Below are 19,916 nucleotides of genomic sequence, written 5' to 3'. Positions count from 1 at the left end.
GCTTAACAACTGAGCCACCCAGGTGCCCCTCTCACTACTCTTTGAATCCCAAGTACAATTCTGTGTTCCACAAATAATATTTTTAATTCAGGTAAAATTCACGTAGCAAAATCAACCATTAACCATTATTAAAGTGTACAATTGAGGGCGTTTTAGTACAAATGGTGGCATGCAAACATTACGACCATAAATAATGTCTAGTTAAAGAACTTTTCAGTCACAGATTAATCTTACTAAATTACATTCCTGTCCATGCCTCCCGTAGTAAAAAGGAAATTGTTGCCCACTATAAGAAAGTCCAAATCCTTTGATACTTAAGAACTTCTTTCTAGGTTATTGTTGATTCTTCTTACATATGCACTCTAGATTGGGTTAAGTGTAATAGTTTGCAATAAATCAGAAAGGAAAAATTAAATACAAATTAAGAATTTGATGTAAGCCCTTTTTGTCACACATTCAATTCCTGTAATCTTTAGACCTCCCACGACAGAAAATTGTATAAAGAAGACGCCAACATAGGAAAGCTGAACACATTTCTTGCACTTTCCGTAGCCCCATAGTGACAGCTCACCTCGAGCGGCAAGAGGTGCAGTGTGGAGTGGTGTGGATCTGACCTCTACAGTTTGGTTCCATTCTCCCAACCCTGAGATGAGAAACTATACCGCTCTAAGCTTCACAAAATCTGGAGCTTTGAGTCAGTGGGGCGGCTCAAAACCTGACAGCCTGGACTTCCTTCCAGGGAAAGAACCACCAGCCACGAATCCTATACACCACGGTTTCTCAAAGGTGCGGGCCACAAGCCACCGGGCCAAATCAGCGAAGACGTTGATTTCGTGGAACAGCACCCTAGAATCACGGAGTCTGAATACCTAAGGGTGTGGCTGCGGAGTCAGCTTGCTACCAGCACTTCAGGTGGTTCCAGTCCTTGGCGCGCTAAAGTTTGAGATCAGTGGAGCGCTGCCCTTCCCGGGGAGTGGGGGTCAATAAAAGTATATCTTCGTTCGGGCAACGCAGACATAAGCGCCAAGCTCTCAGCCGCCTGCGCTAGACTGGGGCCAAAGGCACGCGGCCCTGCGGCAACTAGCATCCAAATCTCGTGTGCGCCCCCGCACCGCGGGAACTAAGCGCCCGCCTCTCTCTACTCCGCGCCCCTAACGCTGCGTCCTGCGCGCATGCGCAGCGCGCCTTCCCTAGCCGCCGCGCCTTCAGCTGCCCTGGTTACCGTTGGTGTTTGCGAATTCCCTGCAGCACTTTCTTCGCGGGAGACCAGCGCCGCCGGGCTCTAGCCGCAGTTCTCTAAGCGCGCGCCCGTGTCACGTGGTGCGAGGCTGCCTCGCGGTTGCTGGCTGGCGGCTTAGCGGTGAGGAAGGAGCTGTGGCCACCGCTCGCCTCTCCCACTGCGCCCTAGGGCGGGTGCGCGGATAAAGATGGCGAAGTGGGGGTAGCTGGCGCCGAACCCGACGCGATGGGGCGCGCAAGTGGGGCGGTCGTCGGAGCCCCCTGACGTGGACGCCGGGCTGTTCTCGTCGGCGATTTGACCTGGAGACCTCGGGCCGGCGCCCAGTAGGTCCGACCACAGACTCCGCGGGTTGGCGACGTCCCCGCCGAGAGCCGGAGGCAATGGATGAACAGAGCGTGGAGGTGAGGCGGGTTGAGAAGGGTGGTGGTTAGTTTCCCTCCGCCACCCGCTGAGCGTTCTTTATCTGGGGCACCCTGCCTGAGTCTTCCCTCTAGTAGGGCACCCCCACCCCGACGCTGCCGCTGTGGTGAAGGCTGGCTGAGTGCGAAGGACGCCGTGTTCGGTCTGCAGCCCACCAGGTGCCTTGTGTTCTGACCGTTCCCGAAGTCAGGTGGTGCGTCTCCGGACGTTTTCTGGATGTCTTGGCACCAGTACTCATTCCCAGAGGGTTTTTGCAAACTACAGCCTGGGCAGAGCAAAACTGCAAATTCATTAGACATGCGGTGCGCTCGCTACCCGTTCTTGCGAGTTCATGCGGGGATCCAGAACTCCCTCCAAATGGAATCATTTCCTCCCACCGGTACCTTTTGCAGACTTCTGCCTTTCTTAAATTGAACGAAGATATACTTTTATTGACCTATTTGTGATTTTCCAGAACAAACTATTCTTTTATAATTGACTCTTGTGAGTTGTGATTTCAAGTGGTTGGGATATTTGCATAAAGGCCAGGAACATAAAGAATGCTTGTTGGACGTAATTATTTAATAATTGTCAAATTTTGAACCTTCTTGATACTGAATCCTTGCTCCTTGGTAAGCGGCAACTATATTACTGGGCACTGTACTTGAAAGTAGTTCACGAGTGGTTATTGTCCATCCCCCGCCAGCGTCTGCATCTCACAGGTTCTTTCTTGTTCTGCAGAGTCATGATTAGACTCATGAATAATTTTCTCCTTAATTCCTCGTGCGAAAGTGTTATAAAGGTTTCGTAACGTCGTCTTGGTTTAGGAGCGTTTAATTCTCTTGGGATGTAGTAAAAATAAATGTGAGTATGGTAAAAATAAACTGGAAATATACAATAACCTACATTTAATTGTTTTCTTGTCAGTTACTTCCTAAATGGATTCATCTGAGGCTTGCAAAGAACACTGTTTCTTCTATTTACCTAGTTTTTTCTTCTTCGCAAAGCCTTCATGGGGCTACCACTAAAATTCTCAATAGGGGCAGAATCTCAGGCTCAAATAAGCTAATTGGTTGGAGCATCATGGCAGAAACCCGGATTTCTGGATTCTGAATTAGTTTCCCTCCTGGTGAAAGTATACTACCATTAGGATATGTATCTTTTCTAAACTTTTTTTGTTTTTTTTCAAATTTTAAAAGCAATTCACCCCCCTTGGGGAAATTGCAGGACAAGTAAAAAGTTTATGTTGTTCACTCAATCATATAGTCCGCCTTTTCTTTTCTTTCTTTCTTTCTTTTTTTTTTTTTTTTAAGATTTTATTTATTTGAGAGAGAGAGAGAGAGAGCGCAGACAGAAGCAAGGGGGAGCGGAGGGAGAGGGAAAAGCAGGCTCCCGGCTGAGCAGGGAGCCTAGTGCAGGGCTAGATCCCAGGACTCTGGGATCATGACCTGAGCCAAAGGCAGAAGCTTAACAGACTGAGCCACCCAGGTGCCCCCACCTTTATTTTTTTACTGTTATACATCATAAGCATTTTTTCTGTATCAAATAATTCAAGAAGTATTTCTAGAGACTTATAATCTATGTTAAATGTTAATTTTTTTGTTGTTAACTGTCATTTAATATTTTGAAATTTGGGCTACAGCTGCATTCTTGGCATTATAATTTATGCCTTAGTGGAAATATTTGTGCATAAGTCTGTGTTTGCATTTCATGTCCTTTCCTTAACCATTGTGAAGCTTAGAAAAGAGAAAGCACTTTTTCCAAGGGATGTCTTGAGGCACCCTGGACCTTGACCAACCCAAGTACTAATGTGGAATTTATTAGAACAGATGATAACAGCTCAAAATAAATGTAAATGTTGAGGGAATAACTTTAAGCATGCTTTTTACTTTTGATTCAGTAATCTAATTCTGGTGAACCTTACATCTTTTATTTTCAGAGCATTGCCGAGGTTTTCCGATGTTTCATTTGTATGGAGAAATTGCGGGATGCACGCCTGTGTCCTCATTGCTCTAAGCTTTGTTGTTTCAGCTGTATCAGGGTAAGTTGTATTTCTTTTTACATGCTCTTAGAATATATATGACATGTTGTGAAAATTAACCATTTTCTTTATCTTTTTCATATTTTACATTCCGTGCCCTTTTTAAAAAATGTCTTAAATGAATGTTCCTTAATAGGGAGACCATCAGTATATACTACTTAGTACTATGGAGGTGAATAATCATCAAGTGATAACTGCCATGAAATGTCTAGAAATCAAAACTCACCGTAATTTTTTTAAAGACTTTATTTATTTATTTATTTGAGACAGAGTGAGTGAGAGCACACAAGCAGGGAGAGGGGCAGAGGGAGAGGGAGAGGGAGAAGCATGACCCTGGGATTATGACCTGAGATGAAGGCAGTCGCTTAACCGGCTGAAACATCCAGGCACCCCAAAACCCACTGTAATTTTAGTATATTTACATTATTAAATAATTTAACAAGTACTTGTAAAGTGGTTGCCTGCGTTGTATTTGGGGTTGAGGAATTCTAAGGTTGATGATGAAGTGCTTGCCCTGAAGGTGCTTAAATCTAAGTGAGAGAATGGACTCTGTTGATATTGAAGAAGGTATAGTGTATAAAGAGGCACTAACAAACTTCTGTGAGACTCAGAGGAGGGAGAATTTATGCTGTTTGATGGGTAAGATGAAGAAAAAGCTAGTAATGGGTTCAGAGGCTAAGATGAGAATCCTATAATCTTATAGATACAAGAGACTTTAGAGATTAATATAATCCAATGGATTTGAAACTGAATGTAGGTGAGCCCCTCAACCAAAATTGTGAGGAAGCCTAAGATGTGAAACAGAAGAATTTATTTTGGTGTGTTGCGGGGGAGAGGGGGTGCGGGGCGGAGGATTCAAAAGCACATGTGTAGATCACAGTTGAAACCTTTCCTGCCCACATTACTCTTAGTAGGTTATGTCCTTTACTGAGAATATCAAAGCCATCTAACATGCTTTTCACCTCAAAATTTCTCTGTGGTTCCTTATTCCTGCCTAAGGAAGATAAATATCCCTTTGTCAAGAGTAATATCTGGAAGACTTAAATCATTTGCTTCCAGTCACACAGCTAGCAAATAACAGAGCTGGATTTGAATCCAGGAAGTTTGGCTCTAGAGCCTGTCTTCTTTGCTACCACACTATGTGCAGAAAACCTAGGTTTACATATCATCCTAGTTCTCCCACTCATAAACTGAGAAACTCAGTCTTTATTAGCCTTGTTTCCTCAGTCATAGAATGAGGTAACAAGATTTACCTCACAGGATGGTGGTAGCATTAAATGAGATAAGTTGGTGGTGGCATTAAATGAGATAAGTTGAAAGGTAATTTAGAAACTGTAAAGTAGGGGCACCTGGGTGGCTCAGTCCTTAAACATCTGCCTTAGGCTCAGGTCATGATCCCGGCATTCTGGGATCGAGCCCCGCATCGGGCTCCCTGCTCAGCTCCCGAGCCCTGCATCGGGCTCCCTGCTCAGCCGGCTTCTCCCTCTCCCGCTCCTCCTGCTTGTGTTCCCTCTCTCTCTGCCTCTCTGTCAAATAAATAAATAAAATAAAATAAAATAAAATAAAATAAAATAAAAAGAAACTGTAAAGTACGATCCACTTGTAAGGTGTTAAACTTTTATTGTTAAAATAGCAACTAACCTGGGGCGCCTGGGTGGCACAGTTTTGGGCGTCTGCCTTCGGCTCAGGGCGTGATCCCAGCGATCTGGGATCGAGCCCCACATCAGGCTTCTCCTCTAGGAGAAGCCTGCTTCTTCCTCTCCCACTCCCCCTGCTTGTGTTCCCTCTCTCGCTGGCTGTCTCTGTCAAATAAATAAATAAATCTTTAAAAAAAAATAGCAACTAACCTGTCATTATTTGTTTTATAAACAGTGAAACTGAAACTATGGAAATTAGGTAATTGGCCTCTGTCACCGTAGTTAATTAAGTGGTAGAGTCTGTGTCTGGACTCAGCTGTTTTGATGAAGGTCCAGTGTATGGATGCCCTGTGGATATTACCTTAAACCTTATTGATTCTTTGTTTCTTCATCCTTCTCCTTAAAGCCATATATTTTTTAAATATTGCTGCTGGCATCCTATACTTAGAAGTGTTTGGGAAAATTTCATCTACTTTGGGAAATTTGATTTATTCTTGCAGGTTTAACTATGAATTCTGTGTGTATGGCTTTTGAATCAATTTCTTCGGCATTGACCCTCCAGTATCTTGAATGTTGTTCCAGATCAAATCCTGTTTTTTCAAATTCTTTTTGCCTTCTTTTTGTTCTGTTCTGCCAGTCACTCAAACTTGAAAACTTTTACACCACTGATTTTTAAGTTTTGTCAGTTATTATCTCCTGCTGTCACTTGTATCTGTCCTACCTATCCTTTTTTTTTTTTTTTTTTTTTAAGGTTTTATTTGAGAGAGAGTGAGCAAGAGAGCACGAGCAGGGGGAGGGGCAGAGGGAGAAGCAGACTCCTGGCTGAGCAGGGAGCCTGATGCAGGGCTCGATCCCAGGACCCTGGGATCATGACCTTAGCCAAAGGCAGACGCTTAACTGATTGAGCCACCCAGGTGCCCCAGTACCTATCCATTTCTATTATTACCATCCTCGTAGAGAAATACAGACATTTATTATCTCATGTTTAGATAATTATAGTTACCTTTTAATCTATCTTGAGTCTTTTCTCTCTCTGGTTCATTTTATATCCTGCTGCCATATTTATGTTTTCTAGTAATGTCATTGTTTTTTTTTCCTTCTCAGAAGCCTCAGATTCATTACCTTAATCCCTTAAAATATTAGCTTTATATTCAGATCACTTGGATAATCTGGTTCTAATCTTTCTTTCTAAAGCTTTCTTGGTTCCTGAATGTACGATTCATGTATTTGTTCATTCAATAAATATTAATTACATCCCTACTTGGAGTTAAGCATTGACTTCCAGGAAGTTGACTTATTCAATAGTTGGTTTATAGACAAAAAGGTAAATAGACATATGTTAGATACCAGTAAGTGCTATGAAGAAAAATGAAACTGAATAAGGTATAGAGTGGGGACTTTGAGGAGGATACAGGCAGGTTGTTAGTTATTTTAGATAGAGTGGTCTGGGAAGGTCTCTGAGGAGATGATATTTGAGCAGAGACCAGAATGAAGTGTGGGAATGATGTGAATATCTGGGGGAAGAAAAGTCCCAGACAGAGAAGTCAGAAGAGGCAAAGACACTGAGAGAAATAGCAAAGAAGCCAGTTGGCTACAGCAGAGTGAACAGAGGGAGAGGGAAAGGAGATGAGTTTGGAGATGTAACTTGGAGCCTTGGTAAAGACCTTGGATTTTATTTTAACTGTGATGGTAGCCATTGAAAGCTTTTGAATGATACGAAGTAATTAATGTTTAAAAAGTATCACTTTGGCTGTGGTGTAGAAAGTGGACTGCAGGCAGGGGGGAGAGGAAGTGAGGAGACCAGTTGGTATGTGCTTTATTAGTGAAGGGTGAATGGTGATTTAGACTAGAATGGTAACAGTGGTGGTGGTGAAAAATAGGGCAATTCTGGATAAGTTTTGAAGGTAGAGCCAAAGGATTTGCTTAAAGATGGGATATGAGGAAAGTTTTATACAGCATTTGGATGAATTAATGGTTTTCTGTTATTCTGAGATAGAAGAAATTTGGGGAAGACAGATTGGATAGGCTATAGATGTACAAGTTTTTATTTTTATTTTTTAAGATTTTATTTGAGAGAGAGTGCAGGAGTGCACAAGCAGAGGGGAGGGGCAGAGGGAGAGGGAGAAGCAGAATATCTACTGAGCAGGGAGCCCGACGTGGGGCTTGATCCCAGGACCCTGGGATCATGTACTGAGCCAAAGGCAGATGCTTAACCAGCTGAGCCACCGAGGTGCCTCTAAGTTTTGTTTTTAAATATGTCAGGTTTGATTTATTTTGGGAGGGGGTTATTATACATCTAACTGGAGATGTTGGCAGTTGGAAATAAGAATCTGGAGTTGAGGAAGGGGGTTTAGAGATAATTATTAGCATATAGATAGTATTTAGGCACCTGATGCGATCACCAGATTACCTCCTGGGGAAAAGATTTTTTAGGTCTGAACTCTGGGGCACTCAACATTTAGAGGTCAGGTGGAGGAGGATTCAGCAATGGATAACAAGGAGTCATAACTGAAGCATCACAGAATTCAAGTGAAAAACCTGTCTCAAAGAGGAGTAGGTTAACTGTATCTTATGGTTCTAGCGTGGGAATTGACCATTGTATTTGAGAATGTGTAGGTCATTGGTAATCTTGATGAGTAGTTTCAGTGGAACGATTAGGACAAAAGCTTGATGGTAGGGAGTGGGAGGCAAATGAGACAGCAAGTATAAAAATTCTCAGAATTTTGTAATAAAGGGGAAAAAAAGGCAGTGGGTCTAGGTTTATATCTCATTGTGACTGATTGAGTAGAGAGAGAATAATTAATGATGCTGGAGAGACGGTGGGTAATTACAGGAGCAAAGTCCTTGAGCTTGGACACTCCACACAACCAAATTGTAATATTATTTATTATATGCCTTTCCTTTCTCTCTTTTCCATGCCATCTCTGTTCATTTGACCATGGAAATTCATCCATGACAGACCAGATACTTGTGTCGTTGAATAAAACAGAGTAAGGTCTAGACCCATGAATAGACTTGTCCGAAGTCACGTGGGAGTTGGTGACATACCAAGACACGGGACTCACTCCCAGGCCAGTCCTCTACCCATGACTCTCTAGTACTTCCATACACATAGACCAAAAGGTGGGAACATTGGCTATATTTTCAGGCTAGGTCTCCTTCATCCTTCCAGTTACTCTCAGTTGATTTTCTTTCTTTCTTTTTTTTTTTTTTTTTTGAAGATTTTATTTAGTTATCTGAGAGAGAGCAGGAGCAGGGAGGTGAAGCTGACTCACTGCTGAGCTGGGAGCCCAATGTGGGACTCGATCCCAGGACCCTGGGATCATGACCTTGGCCGAAGGCAGATGCTTAACTAACTGAGCCACCCAGGTGCCCTGAGTCTTTTTCATTACCTGTTCTTATTTTTGTATTTTCTCCCATTTTTTTGCCTCCATATTTCTTAGCCAGTGGTTTGTTTATTTTTACCCCTTCTTGATTTTCAGCTTTGGTAGCATTTTATGATCGCCTATAATTATTGACTTTCTTTTTAACTTTGCAGTTTTAAAAAATTAGGTAAAAGTGACATATAATAAACTGCACATATTTAAAGTGTACAGTTTGGTAAATTTTGGCAAATGTATGTACTTGAGAAACCATCACTACAATCAAGGTGGTGAACATATCTGTCTGTAATCCCCAGTAGTTTCTTTGAACCTCTTGATAATCCCTCCCTCTACTTCTCTTATTCCCAGAAAACCACTGTTTTCTGTCACTGTAGGTAAGTTTGCATTTTTTGGACTTTTTCTTTTAAGATTTTATTTGTCAGAGAGTCAGCGAGCACAAGTAGGGGGAGCGGCAGGCAAAGGGAGAAGCAGGCTCCCTGGTGAGCAAGGAGCCTGATGCAGGACTCTGTCCCAGGACCCTGGGATCATGCCTGAGCTGAAGGCACAGACTTAACAGACTGAGCCACCCAAGTGTCCCATTTTTTTGACTTTACATGAATGGAATCTTACAGTATGTTCTCTCATGTGTCTGGATTTTTTCATTCAACAAAATTATTTAGAGATCTATCTTTGTTGTGTGGATCAATAGTATTCCTTTTTATTGCTGAGTAGTAGCAGCCTGTTGTATGCATATGCCATAATTTGTTTATCCATTCACTTGTTGATGGACATAGGGGTTGCTTCTAGTTTTTGGCATTTATACAGAAAACTGCTATGAACACTTTTTTTAAAGATTTATTTATTTTTATTTGAGAGAGAGCATGTGAGTAGGGTGAGGGTTAGAGGGAGAGGGAGACACAGAATCTCAGACAGACTCCCTGCTGAGCACAGAGCCTGTTGTGGGGTTCGATCTCATGATCCCGAAATCATGACTCAGTCTGAAATCAGGGGTGAGACACATAACTCACTGAGCCATCCAGCCACCCCAGTAACCTACTATTTTATTACTGTAGCTTTGTAGTAAATTTTCAAATCAGGAAATATGAGTTATATATATATATTTAATTGAGATATGATTGAAATAAAGTTTTAGGTGTACATGATCGTTTTCAGGATAGTTTTGGCTATTTGGGAGTCCCTTAAGATTCCATTTGAATTTTAGAATGGGTTTTTCTACTTCTGTAAAAAGCATCATTGGGATTTTGATAGGAATTATGTTGATTCTGTAGATTGCTTTGGGTGGCATTGTCAGTTTAACAATATTAAATCTTCCAATTCATGAACGTAGGATGTCTTTCCATTTATTTAGGACTTCTTTCATTTCTTTCGGTGGTGTTTGTAGTTTTCCATGTATAAATCTTCCAACTCCTTGGTTTAATTTATACCTAGGTATTTTACCTTTTTTTTTTGTTGTTTTTTTGATGTTGTGGATGTGTTTTCTTAATTTACTCTTTGAATTCTTCATTGCTAGCTTATAGAAATGTAAGTGGTTTTTTTAAATGTTGATTTTGTGTTCTACAACTTTGGTGAATTTGCTTATTAGCTTTAACAGTTCTCTTGTGGTTTTCTACTGACAAGATTATGTCATTGCAAACAAATAATTTTAGTTTTCTAGTTGGGATGCTTTTTATTTCTTAATTGTGCTTGGTGAAATTTTCAGTATTGTGTTGGATAGAAATGGTGAAAATGGGCATCCTTGTCTTTTTCCTGATCTTAAGGAAAAAATTTTTATTGTTTGACTATTGAGTATGATACTCACTCTGGATTTTTTATGTATGGACTTTATCAAGTTGAGGAAATTCTCTTCTTTTCCTTTTTCTTGAGTGTTTTTGTCATGAAAGGATATCGGATTTTGTTAGAGGCCTTTTCTGTATCAATTGAGATGATCGTAGGGGTTTATTCCTTCATTTTATTAATGTGATGTATTCTGTTGAATGATTTTTTTGTATGTTGAACTATCCTTGCATTCCAGGAGTAACTCCTACTTGGTCATGCTATCTAGTTTTTTTAATATACTGTTGAATTCAGTTTGCTAGGCTGTTGTTGAGAATTTCCCTAGCACAATTTTGCAGAGTAGGTATGTTGATTCTCTTGTTGCGTGTGAGTAAACTTGAGGTCAGTCACATGTCTGGTGTCATGTAGCCTTTAAGTGCCAGAGCTGGGAGTCAGACTCAGTTCTGAATATTGTCTAAAGCTTGTGATTCTTCCATTTTAAGGAGAGAAATTCTTAAATTGAATATGGGGCATTGCTATACTATAATATTTTCTTCAGTAATCCTTGTACATTAATATTGTATCACTGGTTCTTACCTTTGGTTTTGGTTTGGGAGAAATACTGGTTTTCCCAAAGTATTAAAATTACCATATTTGTTTTGTGATTAAGTTAGATTATGGAGTATAGGGTAAAAATGCCACAAGTATTCAGAGATGGGAAAGATCACTAACCTGGGATAGGTAGGAAAGTTTTGTGGACGTAATTAGTGGACATTCCCATGGGACAGCACATGGAGGGAGGGACATATTAGCAAATACAGAAGTATGCCAAGAGTGGTGTATAGTGCAGCAATAAGCCTGGTTTGACTGGAATGGAGAGGCATATTTAAAAATTAGTACAGAGGCTGCTGGGAGTATCGCGGAATAGGAGGATCCTGAGCTCACCTTTTATAGCTGGCCACCTAGACAACACCCACATTGGCATAAATAACCCACAGGGCGATCTGAGGATTTGCAGAACAGACTCTCCCGCAGCTGGATGTACACAAGACGCCACAGCAAAGAGGATCCATCCCCTTCGATTAGCTCTTGGCAAGATCCCATCAGAGCAGTGCCACAAGCCTGGCTGTGTTCAAGCAGCCCAGACAAGGGCCAGCACCACTCCAAAGTGAGTCCTGCTTCAGGGAGAGGGGACGATAACCACATACCAGTCTGACTGCAACCCCAGCAGTGGGTTGGGGAGGCACTTGGTCTGACTGCAGGCCCCCCCACCAATAAAAGCTTGTCAGGGGACAACACAGGGAAAGTGCCCTGCAGTTTGTTGCTACTTCATCTCTGGCAAACACCTGGTCTTACTCAACTCAAGCCCAAGGCAGCCCCAGACTGGCCCACTAACACCACAGGCACCAGACTCTGCCCACAACAGGTGGAGAGCCATTGTAGGCTGGACTGAAGGCAAACAGAGCTCGGCCACAACAGTAGGACACCCCTGTAGCAACACATATAGGAGACACCCTTGAAGCATCATTTTCTGGTGAAGAGGAGACATTGCACTGTGGGGCACTACAGTGCCTCTTCATAAAGCCACTGCTTTTAAGTGTGGGAGACATAGCTGACTTTTCTAACACATAGAAATGGACACAGTAATAGACAAAATGAGGAGACAGAGGAATATGTCCCAAATGAACAAAATCATAGCAAGAGACCTAAACCAAATGGAATAAGTAATATGTCTGAGAGTGAATTTAAAATAATGCTCATAAAGATACTCGCTAGAATTGACAAAGGAGTGGAGGACCTCCATGAGACCCTCTACAAAGAGATAGGAAACCTAAAAAAGAACCAATTAGAGATAAAGAACTCACTAAATGAAATTAAAAATAGACCAACTGGAATAAATAGCAAGCAAGAGGAAGTGAAAGAATGGATCAGCAACCTGGAGAACAGAGTAATGGAAAGTAATCAAGCTGAGCAAGGGGAGAAGGGGAAAAATATACACAAACTGAGAATAGACCCAGGGAACTAAGCGACACTGTCAAGCGTAACAGTCGCATGATAGGGATCACATAAAGAGAGAGAAAATGAGGCATAAGATTTATTTGAAGAAGTAATGGCTGAAGGCACTGTCAGGCATGACACTCGCATGATAGGGATCACATAAAGAGAAGAGAGAGAAAAGGAGGCAAAAGATTTATTTGAAGAACTAATGACTGAAGACTTCCTGAATCTGGGGAAGGAAAGAGAAATCCAGATCCAGGAGGCACAGAGAGCCCCCAGCAGAACCAATCCGAAGAGCTCTGCATCAAGGCACAAAGTCAACAAGATGGCCAAAAGTAGTGATGAAGAGAGAATTTTAAAAGCAGCAAGAGAAAGGAAAGCATTACATACAAGGGAAACCCCATAAGGCTATCAGTGGATTTTTCAGCAGAAACTTTGTAGGCCAGAAGGGAGCTGCATGATATATTCAAAATGCTAAAAGGAAAAAATCTGCAGCCAAGAGTACTCTATCCAGTAGGGCTTTCTTTCGGAATAGAAGGAAAAGTAGAGTTCCCCAGAAAAAAGTTAAATGAATTCATGACCAGGAGCAAAACCAGCCACGTTCCTATCACACATGATGCCATCGGCCTGTGGGTCCCAAATCCACAGTCCAACTGCCCTTCTGCCTGAGTCAGCATGCACTGCCTGCCACCTACTTAATGCAAGTCCAACACACCTTCACCTCAGAATGACAAGGATTCAAACTGATTCTCTTCCCCTCAAATTCCAGCTCCTATGCTCAAGTGGGCATAATTATAAGAGCAGAATGAAGCAACCCAAATAGTGACACTAATTCATCTCCAACAAACACGTCAGAGAACGATGCATACAGCATGAATCTGGTTACTAAAAGAAACACTCTCTCCCCCCAATAAAAAATAAAAATATGGACTGTTCACTCCCTGTCACTCCCAACCTTTTTTTTTTTTTTTTTAAGATTTTATTTATTTTAGAGAGCTCACGTACCAGTGGTGGGGGCGGGGAAGGGGCAGAAAGGGAGGGATGGGGGAGAATCTCAAGTAGACACCACACTGAGCGCAGAGCCTGACATGGGGCTCCATCTCACATCCCTGAGATCATGACCTGGGCTGAAATCAAGAGTCGGATGCTTAACCGACTGAGCCACCCAGATGCCCCAGTCCCAACTTTTATAGAGCTTATAGTATAGTAGGGCAGAGGAGACCCAACAAATAAGTCAGTGTAATAAAGTGTTATAAGCACAGTGAAGGGAGAAGTACAGGTTGCTATGTAGAGCGTCAGGGCAAACTTTCTGGAGGAAGTGATGTATAAACTGAAATCTAAAGGATGAGTAGGGATAATATAGTTGAAGAGAGGTGTTGAAGAATATCCTGGGCGCAGAAAGGAAATATACCTAAAGGCTTAACCTTGTTAGGGTCCCCTAGATTGAGGTAGAAGATGACACTAGAGGGGTGTGGGCTGAAAAGGGTACTATGGATTTAGCAGAGCATTGTTTGAGAGGACGAAACCCGACCCAAATCTTATGTTTGCTGAGGGACCAAAGAAATGATCTTCAAGGTTATTAAGAACAGAGAAATCCTTTTGTATCTATTTCCTTTTTCTTCCAGCTTTATATATTCTTTGCTATGAAATACCCTTTTCTTTATTATGTTTTATCTTTTATAATCCTTTAAGGTTTCCTTGGGAGTTTCATTTCTGAGTTAATTATTTAACTTTGAAAGCTTATGTTCTTTTATAGAAGTAGAAAGGGATAAATAGAAATAACAGCCATGGCGAGTATATAGGTATGGGATTATAGATACTTACCTTGAAACATTTACTAGTCAGTAAAACATTTAATATTTAACCGGGAAGATATTATTTTTGGAAACGTATTCAGAAAATTTTAGTATCTCCTTTGTGTATGATATAAAACTGTTCCCTATCCGGTAATAATTCAAATGATTAAATTAAAATTTGAAGCTTAGTAGAGATATTGTTCTCTTGTAAAAGCTTTTTATAACTGTGAAGAAACCAAATTATGCACATATTACTGAACTATAGAACTCTTTTAAGACATTAAGTTTTGTATTGCTTATTCGTATTTTAGGTCTAATTTATATATCAATATTATATATTCTTCAAAATTAGTTTACTTTTCAGAAAGGAGTTTAATATCATCTTAGACTTTCTCAGGGATTTTATGAGAGGTTAGTTAGAAGTAAATCATCACTGGTTTATTTTTATTTTTATTTTATTTTATTTTTTTTTAAGATTTTATTTATTTATTTGACAGAGAGAGAGACAGCCAGCGAGAGAGGGAACACAAGCAGGGGGAGTGGGAGAGGAAGAAGCAGGCTCATAGCAGAAGAGCCTGATGTGGGGCTCGATCCCAGATCGCCGGGATCACGCCCTGAGCCAAAGGCAGACGCTTAACCGCTGTGCCACCCAGGCGCCCCTTAGAAATTGTTTTTTTTTTTTTTTTTTTTTTTAAGATTTTATTTATTTATTTGACAGAGAGAGAGACAGCTCACTGGTTTATTTTTAGAGTGGTGGTTACTGTATCATTGTTTTTGTGAAGATTATCTGCAACTTCCTTGTGGAATCCAGATTGTCTTAGGATCACTTTCTTTCCTATGAGAAAATAGCTTCTTAACTATTTTGGAATGAGTTCTGTCCCTTTGAAAATTTGTCCCCGTCATGATGATAATGAGAAGGAGATAGTAGATTGATTGCTTGCTATTTCTATAAGTCCTTTATAATTAATACAGGCACTAGAGAGTTAAACTCATTAAATTTGGTATGTAAGTATTCAGTATGTACAAATTAAAGTAATGATGTTTCTAAAATCAAAATCTAATTTTTTGCCTCCTTAGCGCTGGCTGACAGAGCAGAGAGCTCAGTGTCCTCATTGCCGGTAAGTGCTTCGCTCTGATTATTTGTGAATTTGGAAAATAGTAAGGTGATGGGATTAGAGTTGTTCTGCATCCTACCACATTTCTCCTCTTTGTGAATATAGTTGAAAAGAAAATAAGCAATCTGTCTAGATAAAGAAATGCAAACTAATTTATCTGTCTCAGAATTATGTAGAATGGAATACATTGTTTACCTTCTTTTAGAGAAACATTGTGTAACAACTTTTTATAATTAAAATTTAAAAGTTTTCTATTTTTTTAGGGGGGGGAGAGTAAAGGGAGATGGGGGAGAGAATTTTCTTTTTTTAAAGATTTATTTGAGAGCATGGACCTGCATGAGCTGGGGGGGGGAGGGTAGAGGGAGAAAGAGAATCTTAAGCAGGCTCCACACCCAGCGTGAGCTGAACACAGGGCTCAAACCATGACCCTGAGATCATGACCTGAGCTGAAATCAATAGTCGGATGCTTAACCGACTGAGCCGTCCCTGATACTGAAGTTTTCTAATTAATACAGATAAATAAAATAAAAAGTCTTCTATTTCTGATACTCCCTGCCTGATCTTTTCATTAAATAACACTTTCAAAAGAAATGGTTAGATTTCATATCTATTTTTCTAGACATTTTTCTAGGAGTATACTGATATGTATACATATACATTTTTTTCTTAAAACACACAAATGATATAATACTATTTTGGAGGTTTTTTTTCATGTAAAATATGTGGGGCTTTCCTTGATGATATGTACATATGTGTCATTTTCAAAGAAGTGTGCATAATAATCCACTCTGACGATATGTTGATTTATTTATGCTTACATTCAGAGACAGTTAGGTGGTTTCTACTTTTGGTTTTTTCATATAATGATGCAAGATTACATTGAAAGAAAGGTTTTTGCCATTTTACATTCCTAATAATAGATACAAAATTGCCTTTTTCTCACAGTCTTGCCAATACTGATTATTATTAGTCTTTTTAGTCATTCGATTAAATGAAAAAGGCATTTTGTTTTGAATATGCTTTTTAAAAAATGATTGATACTGAGCATCTTTTGAAACATTTAGCTACCTGTATTTCTTTTTTCTTATACTATCTACCTCTTCACCTCATTTGATTGCCCATTTTCATCATGTATTGTTTACTTTTTCATATTAACTTTTAAGAAAATCAGCACTATCAAATAGAACTTTCTGTAATGATGGAAATATTCTATAGCTTTGCTGTCCAATTCTAGGTACCTATGGCAATTGAGCACTTGAAATTTGTCTAGTGTGACTTTAATGAAATTTTATTCTTATTTAATTTTAATTAATTTGAGTTTTAAATAGTCACATGTGTCTGGTGGCTATCATTTCGGACAGTATAATTTAGACTGAGGAATTGAGAATTCAATCTGTAATCTGAATTTTTTTTTTGTAAATAACCTATTAAGGTAAAAATAAGTTGCAAACCATACTTTTCATTGAGTCTGCTATTATTTTAATAGTAATATGGTATGAATATGATTGTTAGCTCTGTTTTGAGGAATGGGTTTATTGGATAATTTCTTTTTTTGTGACTGTCCTCTCGTTCACTCTGTATAATGTCCTCAAGGTTTATGCGTGTTGTAGCATATGTCAGAGTTTCATTCCTTCTTAAGGCTGATTAATATTCCATCATGTATATGTATCACATTTTGTTTATCCATTCATCAGTTGATGGACATTTGGATTGCTTCCACTTTTGAGCTTATTGTGAATATTGCTATGATCATGGGTGACATCTTTTCTAGACCTGCCTTCGGTTTTTTTGGATATATACCCAGATTTGGTATTGCTGGATTATATGGTGATTGTGTTTTTAATATTTTCAGGTATAGTCGGCAAATAAAATTGTAAGATATTTAAAGTGTACAGTGTGGTGATTTGACATGTATGTATACATCGTGAAAAGTTTCCCTCTGTTGATTTAATTAACACACTCATCATCTCACATGATTACCTTTGGGATGTGTTTATGTTAAAGAATAGTCTCAAATTCCTGAATCAGAATATATGTACATATTTTTTTTCCAGTGCTCCACTCCAGCTACGAGAACTAGTAAACTGTCGTTGGGCAGAAGAAGTAACACAGCAGCTTGATACTCTCCAACTCTGCAGTCTCACCAAACATGAAGAAAATGAAAAGGACAAGTATGCCTTCAGTTTCTTTGTTCAAGTATTTGATAGATGTTGCCATATGTTATGTTTTTTTTTTTTTAAACATTTTATTTATTTATTTGACAGAAAGCACAAGCCGGGGGAGTGGGAGAGGGAGAAGCAGGCTCCCTGCTGAGCAGGGAGCTGGACTCCAGGCTCAATCCCAAGACCCCAAGATCATGACCTGAGCCAAAGGCAGGTGCTCAACCAATTGAGCCACCCAGATGCCCCTACCATATGTTATTTTAATGACACTATTCAAAGTTTCTTTTTCATTTTATAGGTGAACAACACTTAAGTATTTTTCTTCCGGCATGGTGTGGGTATCACTATTTTGAAAAACCCTTCTGACTCTTGATTGGCTTCTTTTATGGGAACTTCTCATAAAAGAAGTGGAACTGCTAGATGCCTGCTGGCTCATCTTCCCTCGATTTGCTGAAGGTGTATATAGGCCATTGATAAAGAATTGTTCTGATAAATTTCCTATATTATAAAAGCTGTGTTCTAAATTTGGTAGTGTGAAAATCAGGCTAAATGAGCTTCCAGGTAGTATCTAATATGCTGGTTTTTTACACTTTTATTAATTTCCTTTTGGTATTCAGATTACTTACAAATGAGAAATATAAAATGTAGACCTGTTAAGGTATTTAAGCTCAGTGTACTTCATTAGTGAGAAGCTTTTTTTTTCCAAAGATTTATTTATTTTATTAGAGCACACAGGGGGAGGGGCATAGGGAGAGGGAGAAGGAGAAAAGCAGACTCCCCACTGAGCAAGGAGCATAACACAGTCTGGCAGTTTCACAACCCTGAGATCATGACCTGAGCTGAAATGAAGAGTTGGGACACCCAACCAACTGAGCCACCTAAGTTCCCCTAGTGAGAAGCTTTTTAAGAAATGCAACAGTGTGTCTCTTTTTTTTTTTTTTTTTTAAAGTTTTATTTGTTTATTTGAGAGAGCACAGAGGGAGAGTGAGAGAGAGAAGCAGACTCCCCGCCGAGCAGGGAGCCCAATGCTGGGCTCCATCCCAGGACCCTGGGATCATGACTTGAGCCGAAGGCAGACGCTTAACTGACTGAGCCACTCAGGAGCCCCTAAAATTTACTTCTTAACCGTTTTTAAGCTTACAGTTCAGCAGTGTTAAATATATTTACATTGTATACTAGTCCCCAGAACTTTTTCATCTTGCAAATCTGAAACTCTCTACCCATTAAATAATAATTCCCCATTTCTCCTTCCACCAACCCTGGCAACCACCATTTCACTTTCTGTTTCTATGAGTTTGACTACTCTGGATTACTCATGTAAGTAAAATCATACAATTTTGTTTTTTTGCTACTGTCTTCCTTGACTTTACATAATGTAGTTTATATCAGAATTTCATTCCTTTTTTAAGGCTGATTAATAATCCATCATGTATATGTATCACATTTTGTTTATCCATTCATCTGTTGATGGACATTTGGATTGCTTCCACTTTTGGGCTGTTTGAACGATACTGCTATGATCTTTCCTAGCCCTTGCCTTCAATTTTTTCTTTTTCTTTCTTTTTTTCTTTTTTCTTTTCTTTTTCTTTTTAAGATTTTTAAGTAATCTCTACACCACAATGTGGAGCTCAAGATCAAGAGTTGCACACTCTGGGGCGCCTGGGTGGCTAAGATGGTTAAGTGTCTGCCTTTGGCTCAGGTCATGATCCCGGGGTCCTGGGATCGAGCCCCTTCGTTGGGCTCCCTGCTCGGTAGGGAGCCTGCTTCTCCCCCTCCCTCTGCTGTTCCCCCTGCTTGTGCTCTCTCACTCTCTCTGTCAAATAAATAAATAAAATCTTTAAAAAAAAGAAAAAAAAAGAGTTGCACACTCTACTGGCTGAGCCAGCCAGGCACCCCTTTTTTGGATATATACCTGGCAGTGATACTGCTGGATTATATGGAATTCTGTTTTAAATATTTTGAAGAACTTCCATACTGTTTTCTGTGACAGCTGCACCATGTTACATTCCCACCAGCAGTGTACAGGATTCCAATTTCTCCGCATTTTTGCCAACACTTGTTTAATTTTTTTGATGGTAGCCATCCTAATGGGTATGAGGAAATATCTTGTGGTTTTGATTTGCATTTATCTGATGATTTGGATATTGAACATTTTTCATAATGCTTATTGGTTATTTGTACATCTTTGGAGAAAAGTGTTAAGTCCTTTGCCCATATTTTAATCGGGTTTTGGGGGGGGTTTGGTTGTTTTTCTGTTGTTGAGTTGTGGGAGTTCTTTATATATTTTGGATATTAACTCCTTATCAGATATATGATTTGCAAATACAGTATCTTACTCCATAGACTGCCTTTTCACTTTATTGTGTCCTTTGATGTACAGAAGTTTTAATTTT

At 39.9% G+C, this 19,916-nt stretch overlaps 1 protein-coding gene across 6 annotated transcripts in view; it reads left to right on the top strand.

The window, feature by feature from the left end:
- Nucleotides 1-1,186: 1,186 nt before the first annotated feature.
- Nucleotides 1,187-19,916, top strand: part of TRIM37 (tripartite motif containing 37) — a 135,759-nt gene continuing 117,029 nt past the window's right edge. For all 6 annotated transcript variants that reach the window (XR_006775576.2, XM_045773543.2, XM_087854549.1 and 3 more), the window contains exons 1-4: nucleotides 1,187-1,641; nucleotides 3,579-3,680; nucleotides 15,324-15,364; nucleotides 17,416-17,532. Coding sequence is in view for 5 of the 6 variants with exons in the window: in XM_045773543.2 (XP_045629499.1) it covers nucleotides 1,621-1,641; nucleotides 3,579-3,680; nucleotides 15,324-15,364; nucleotides 17,416-17,532 (281 nt within the window). In the remaining variant the exon portion in view is untranslated. The remainder of the gene's footprint in view (nucleotides 1,642-3,578; nucleotides 3,681-15,323; nucleotides 15,365-17,415; nucleotides 17,533-19,916) is intronic.

The sequence above is a fragment of the Ursus americanus genome, chromosome 23 (genome assembly GCF_024610735.1).
Source record: "Ursus americanus isolate L20-20 chromosome 23, mUrsAme1.1.p, whole genome shotgun sequence".
In the NCBI taxonomy this organism is placed as follows: Eukaryota; Metazoa; Chordata; class Mammalia; order Carnivora; family Ursidae; genus Ursus; species Ursus americanus.
This window is presented reverse-complemented; position numbering and strand designations above follow the sequence as displayed.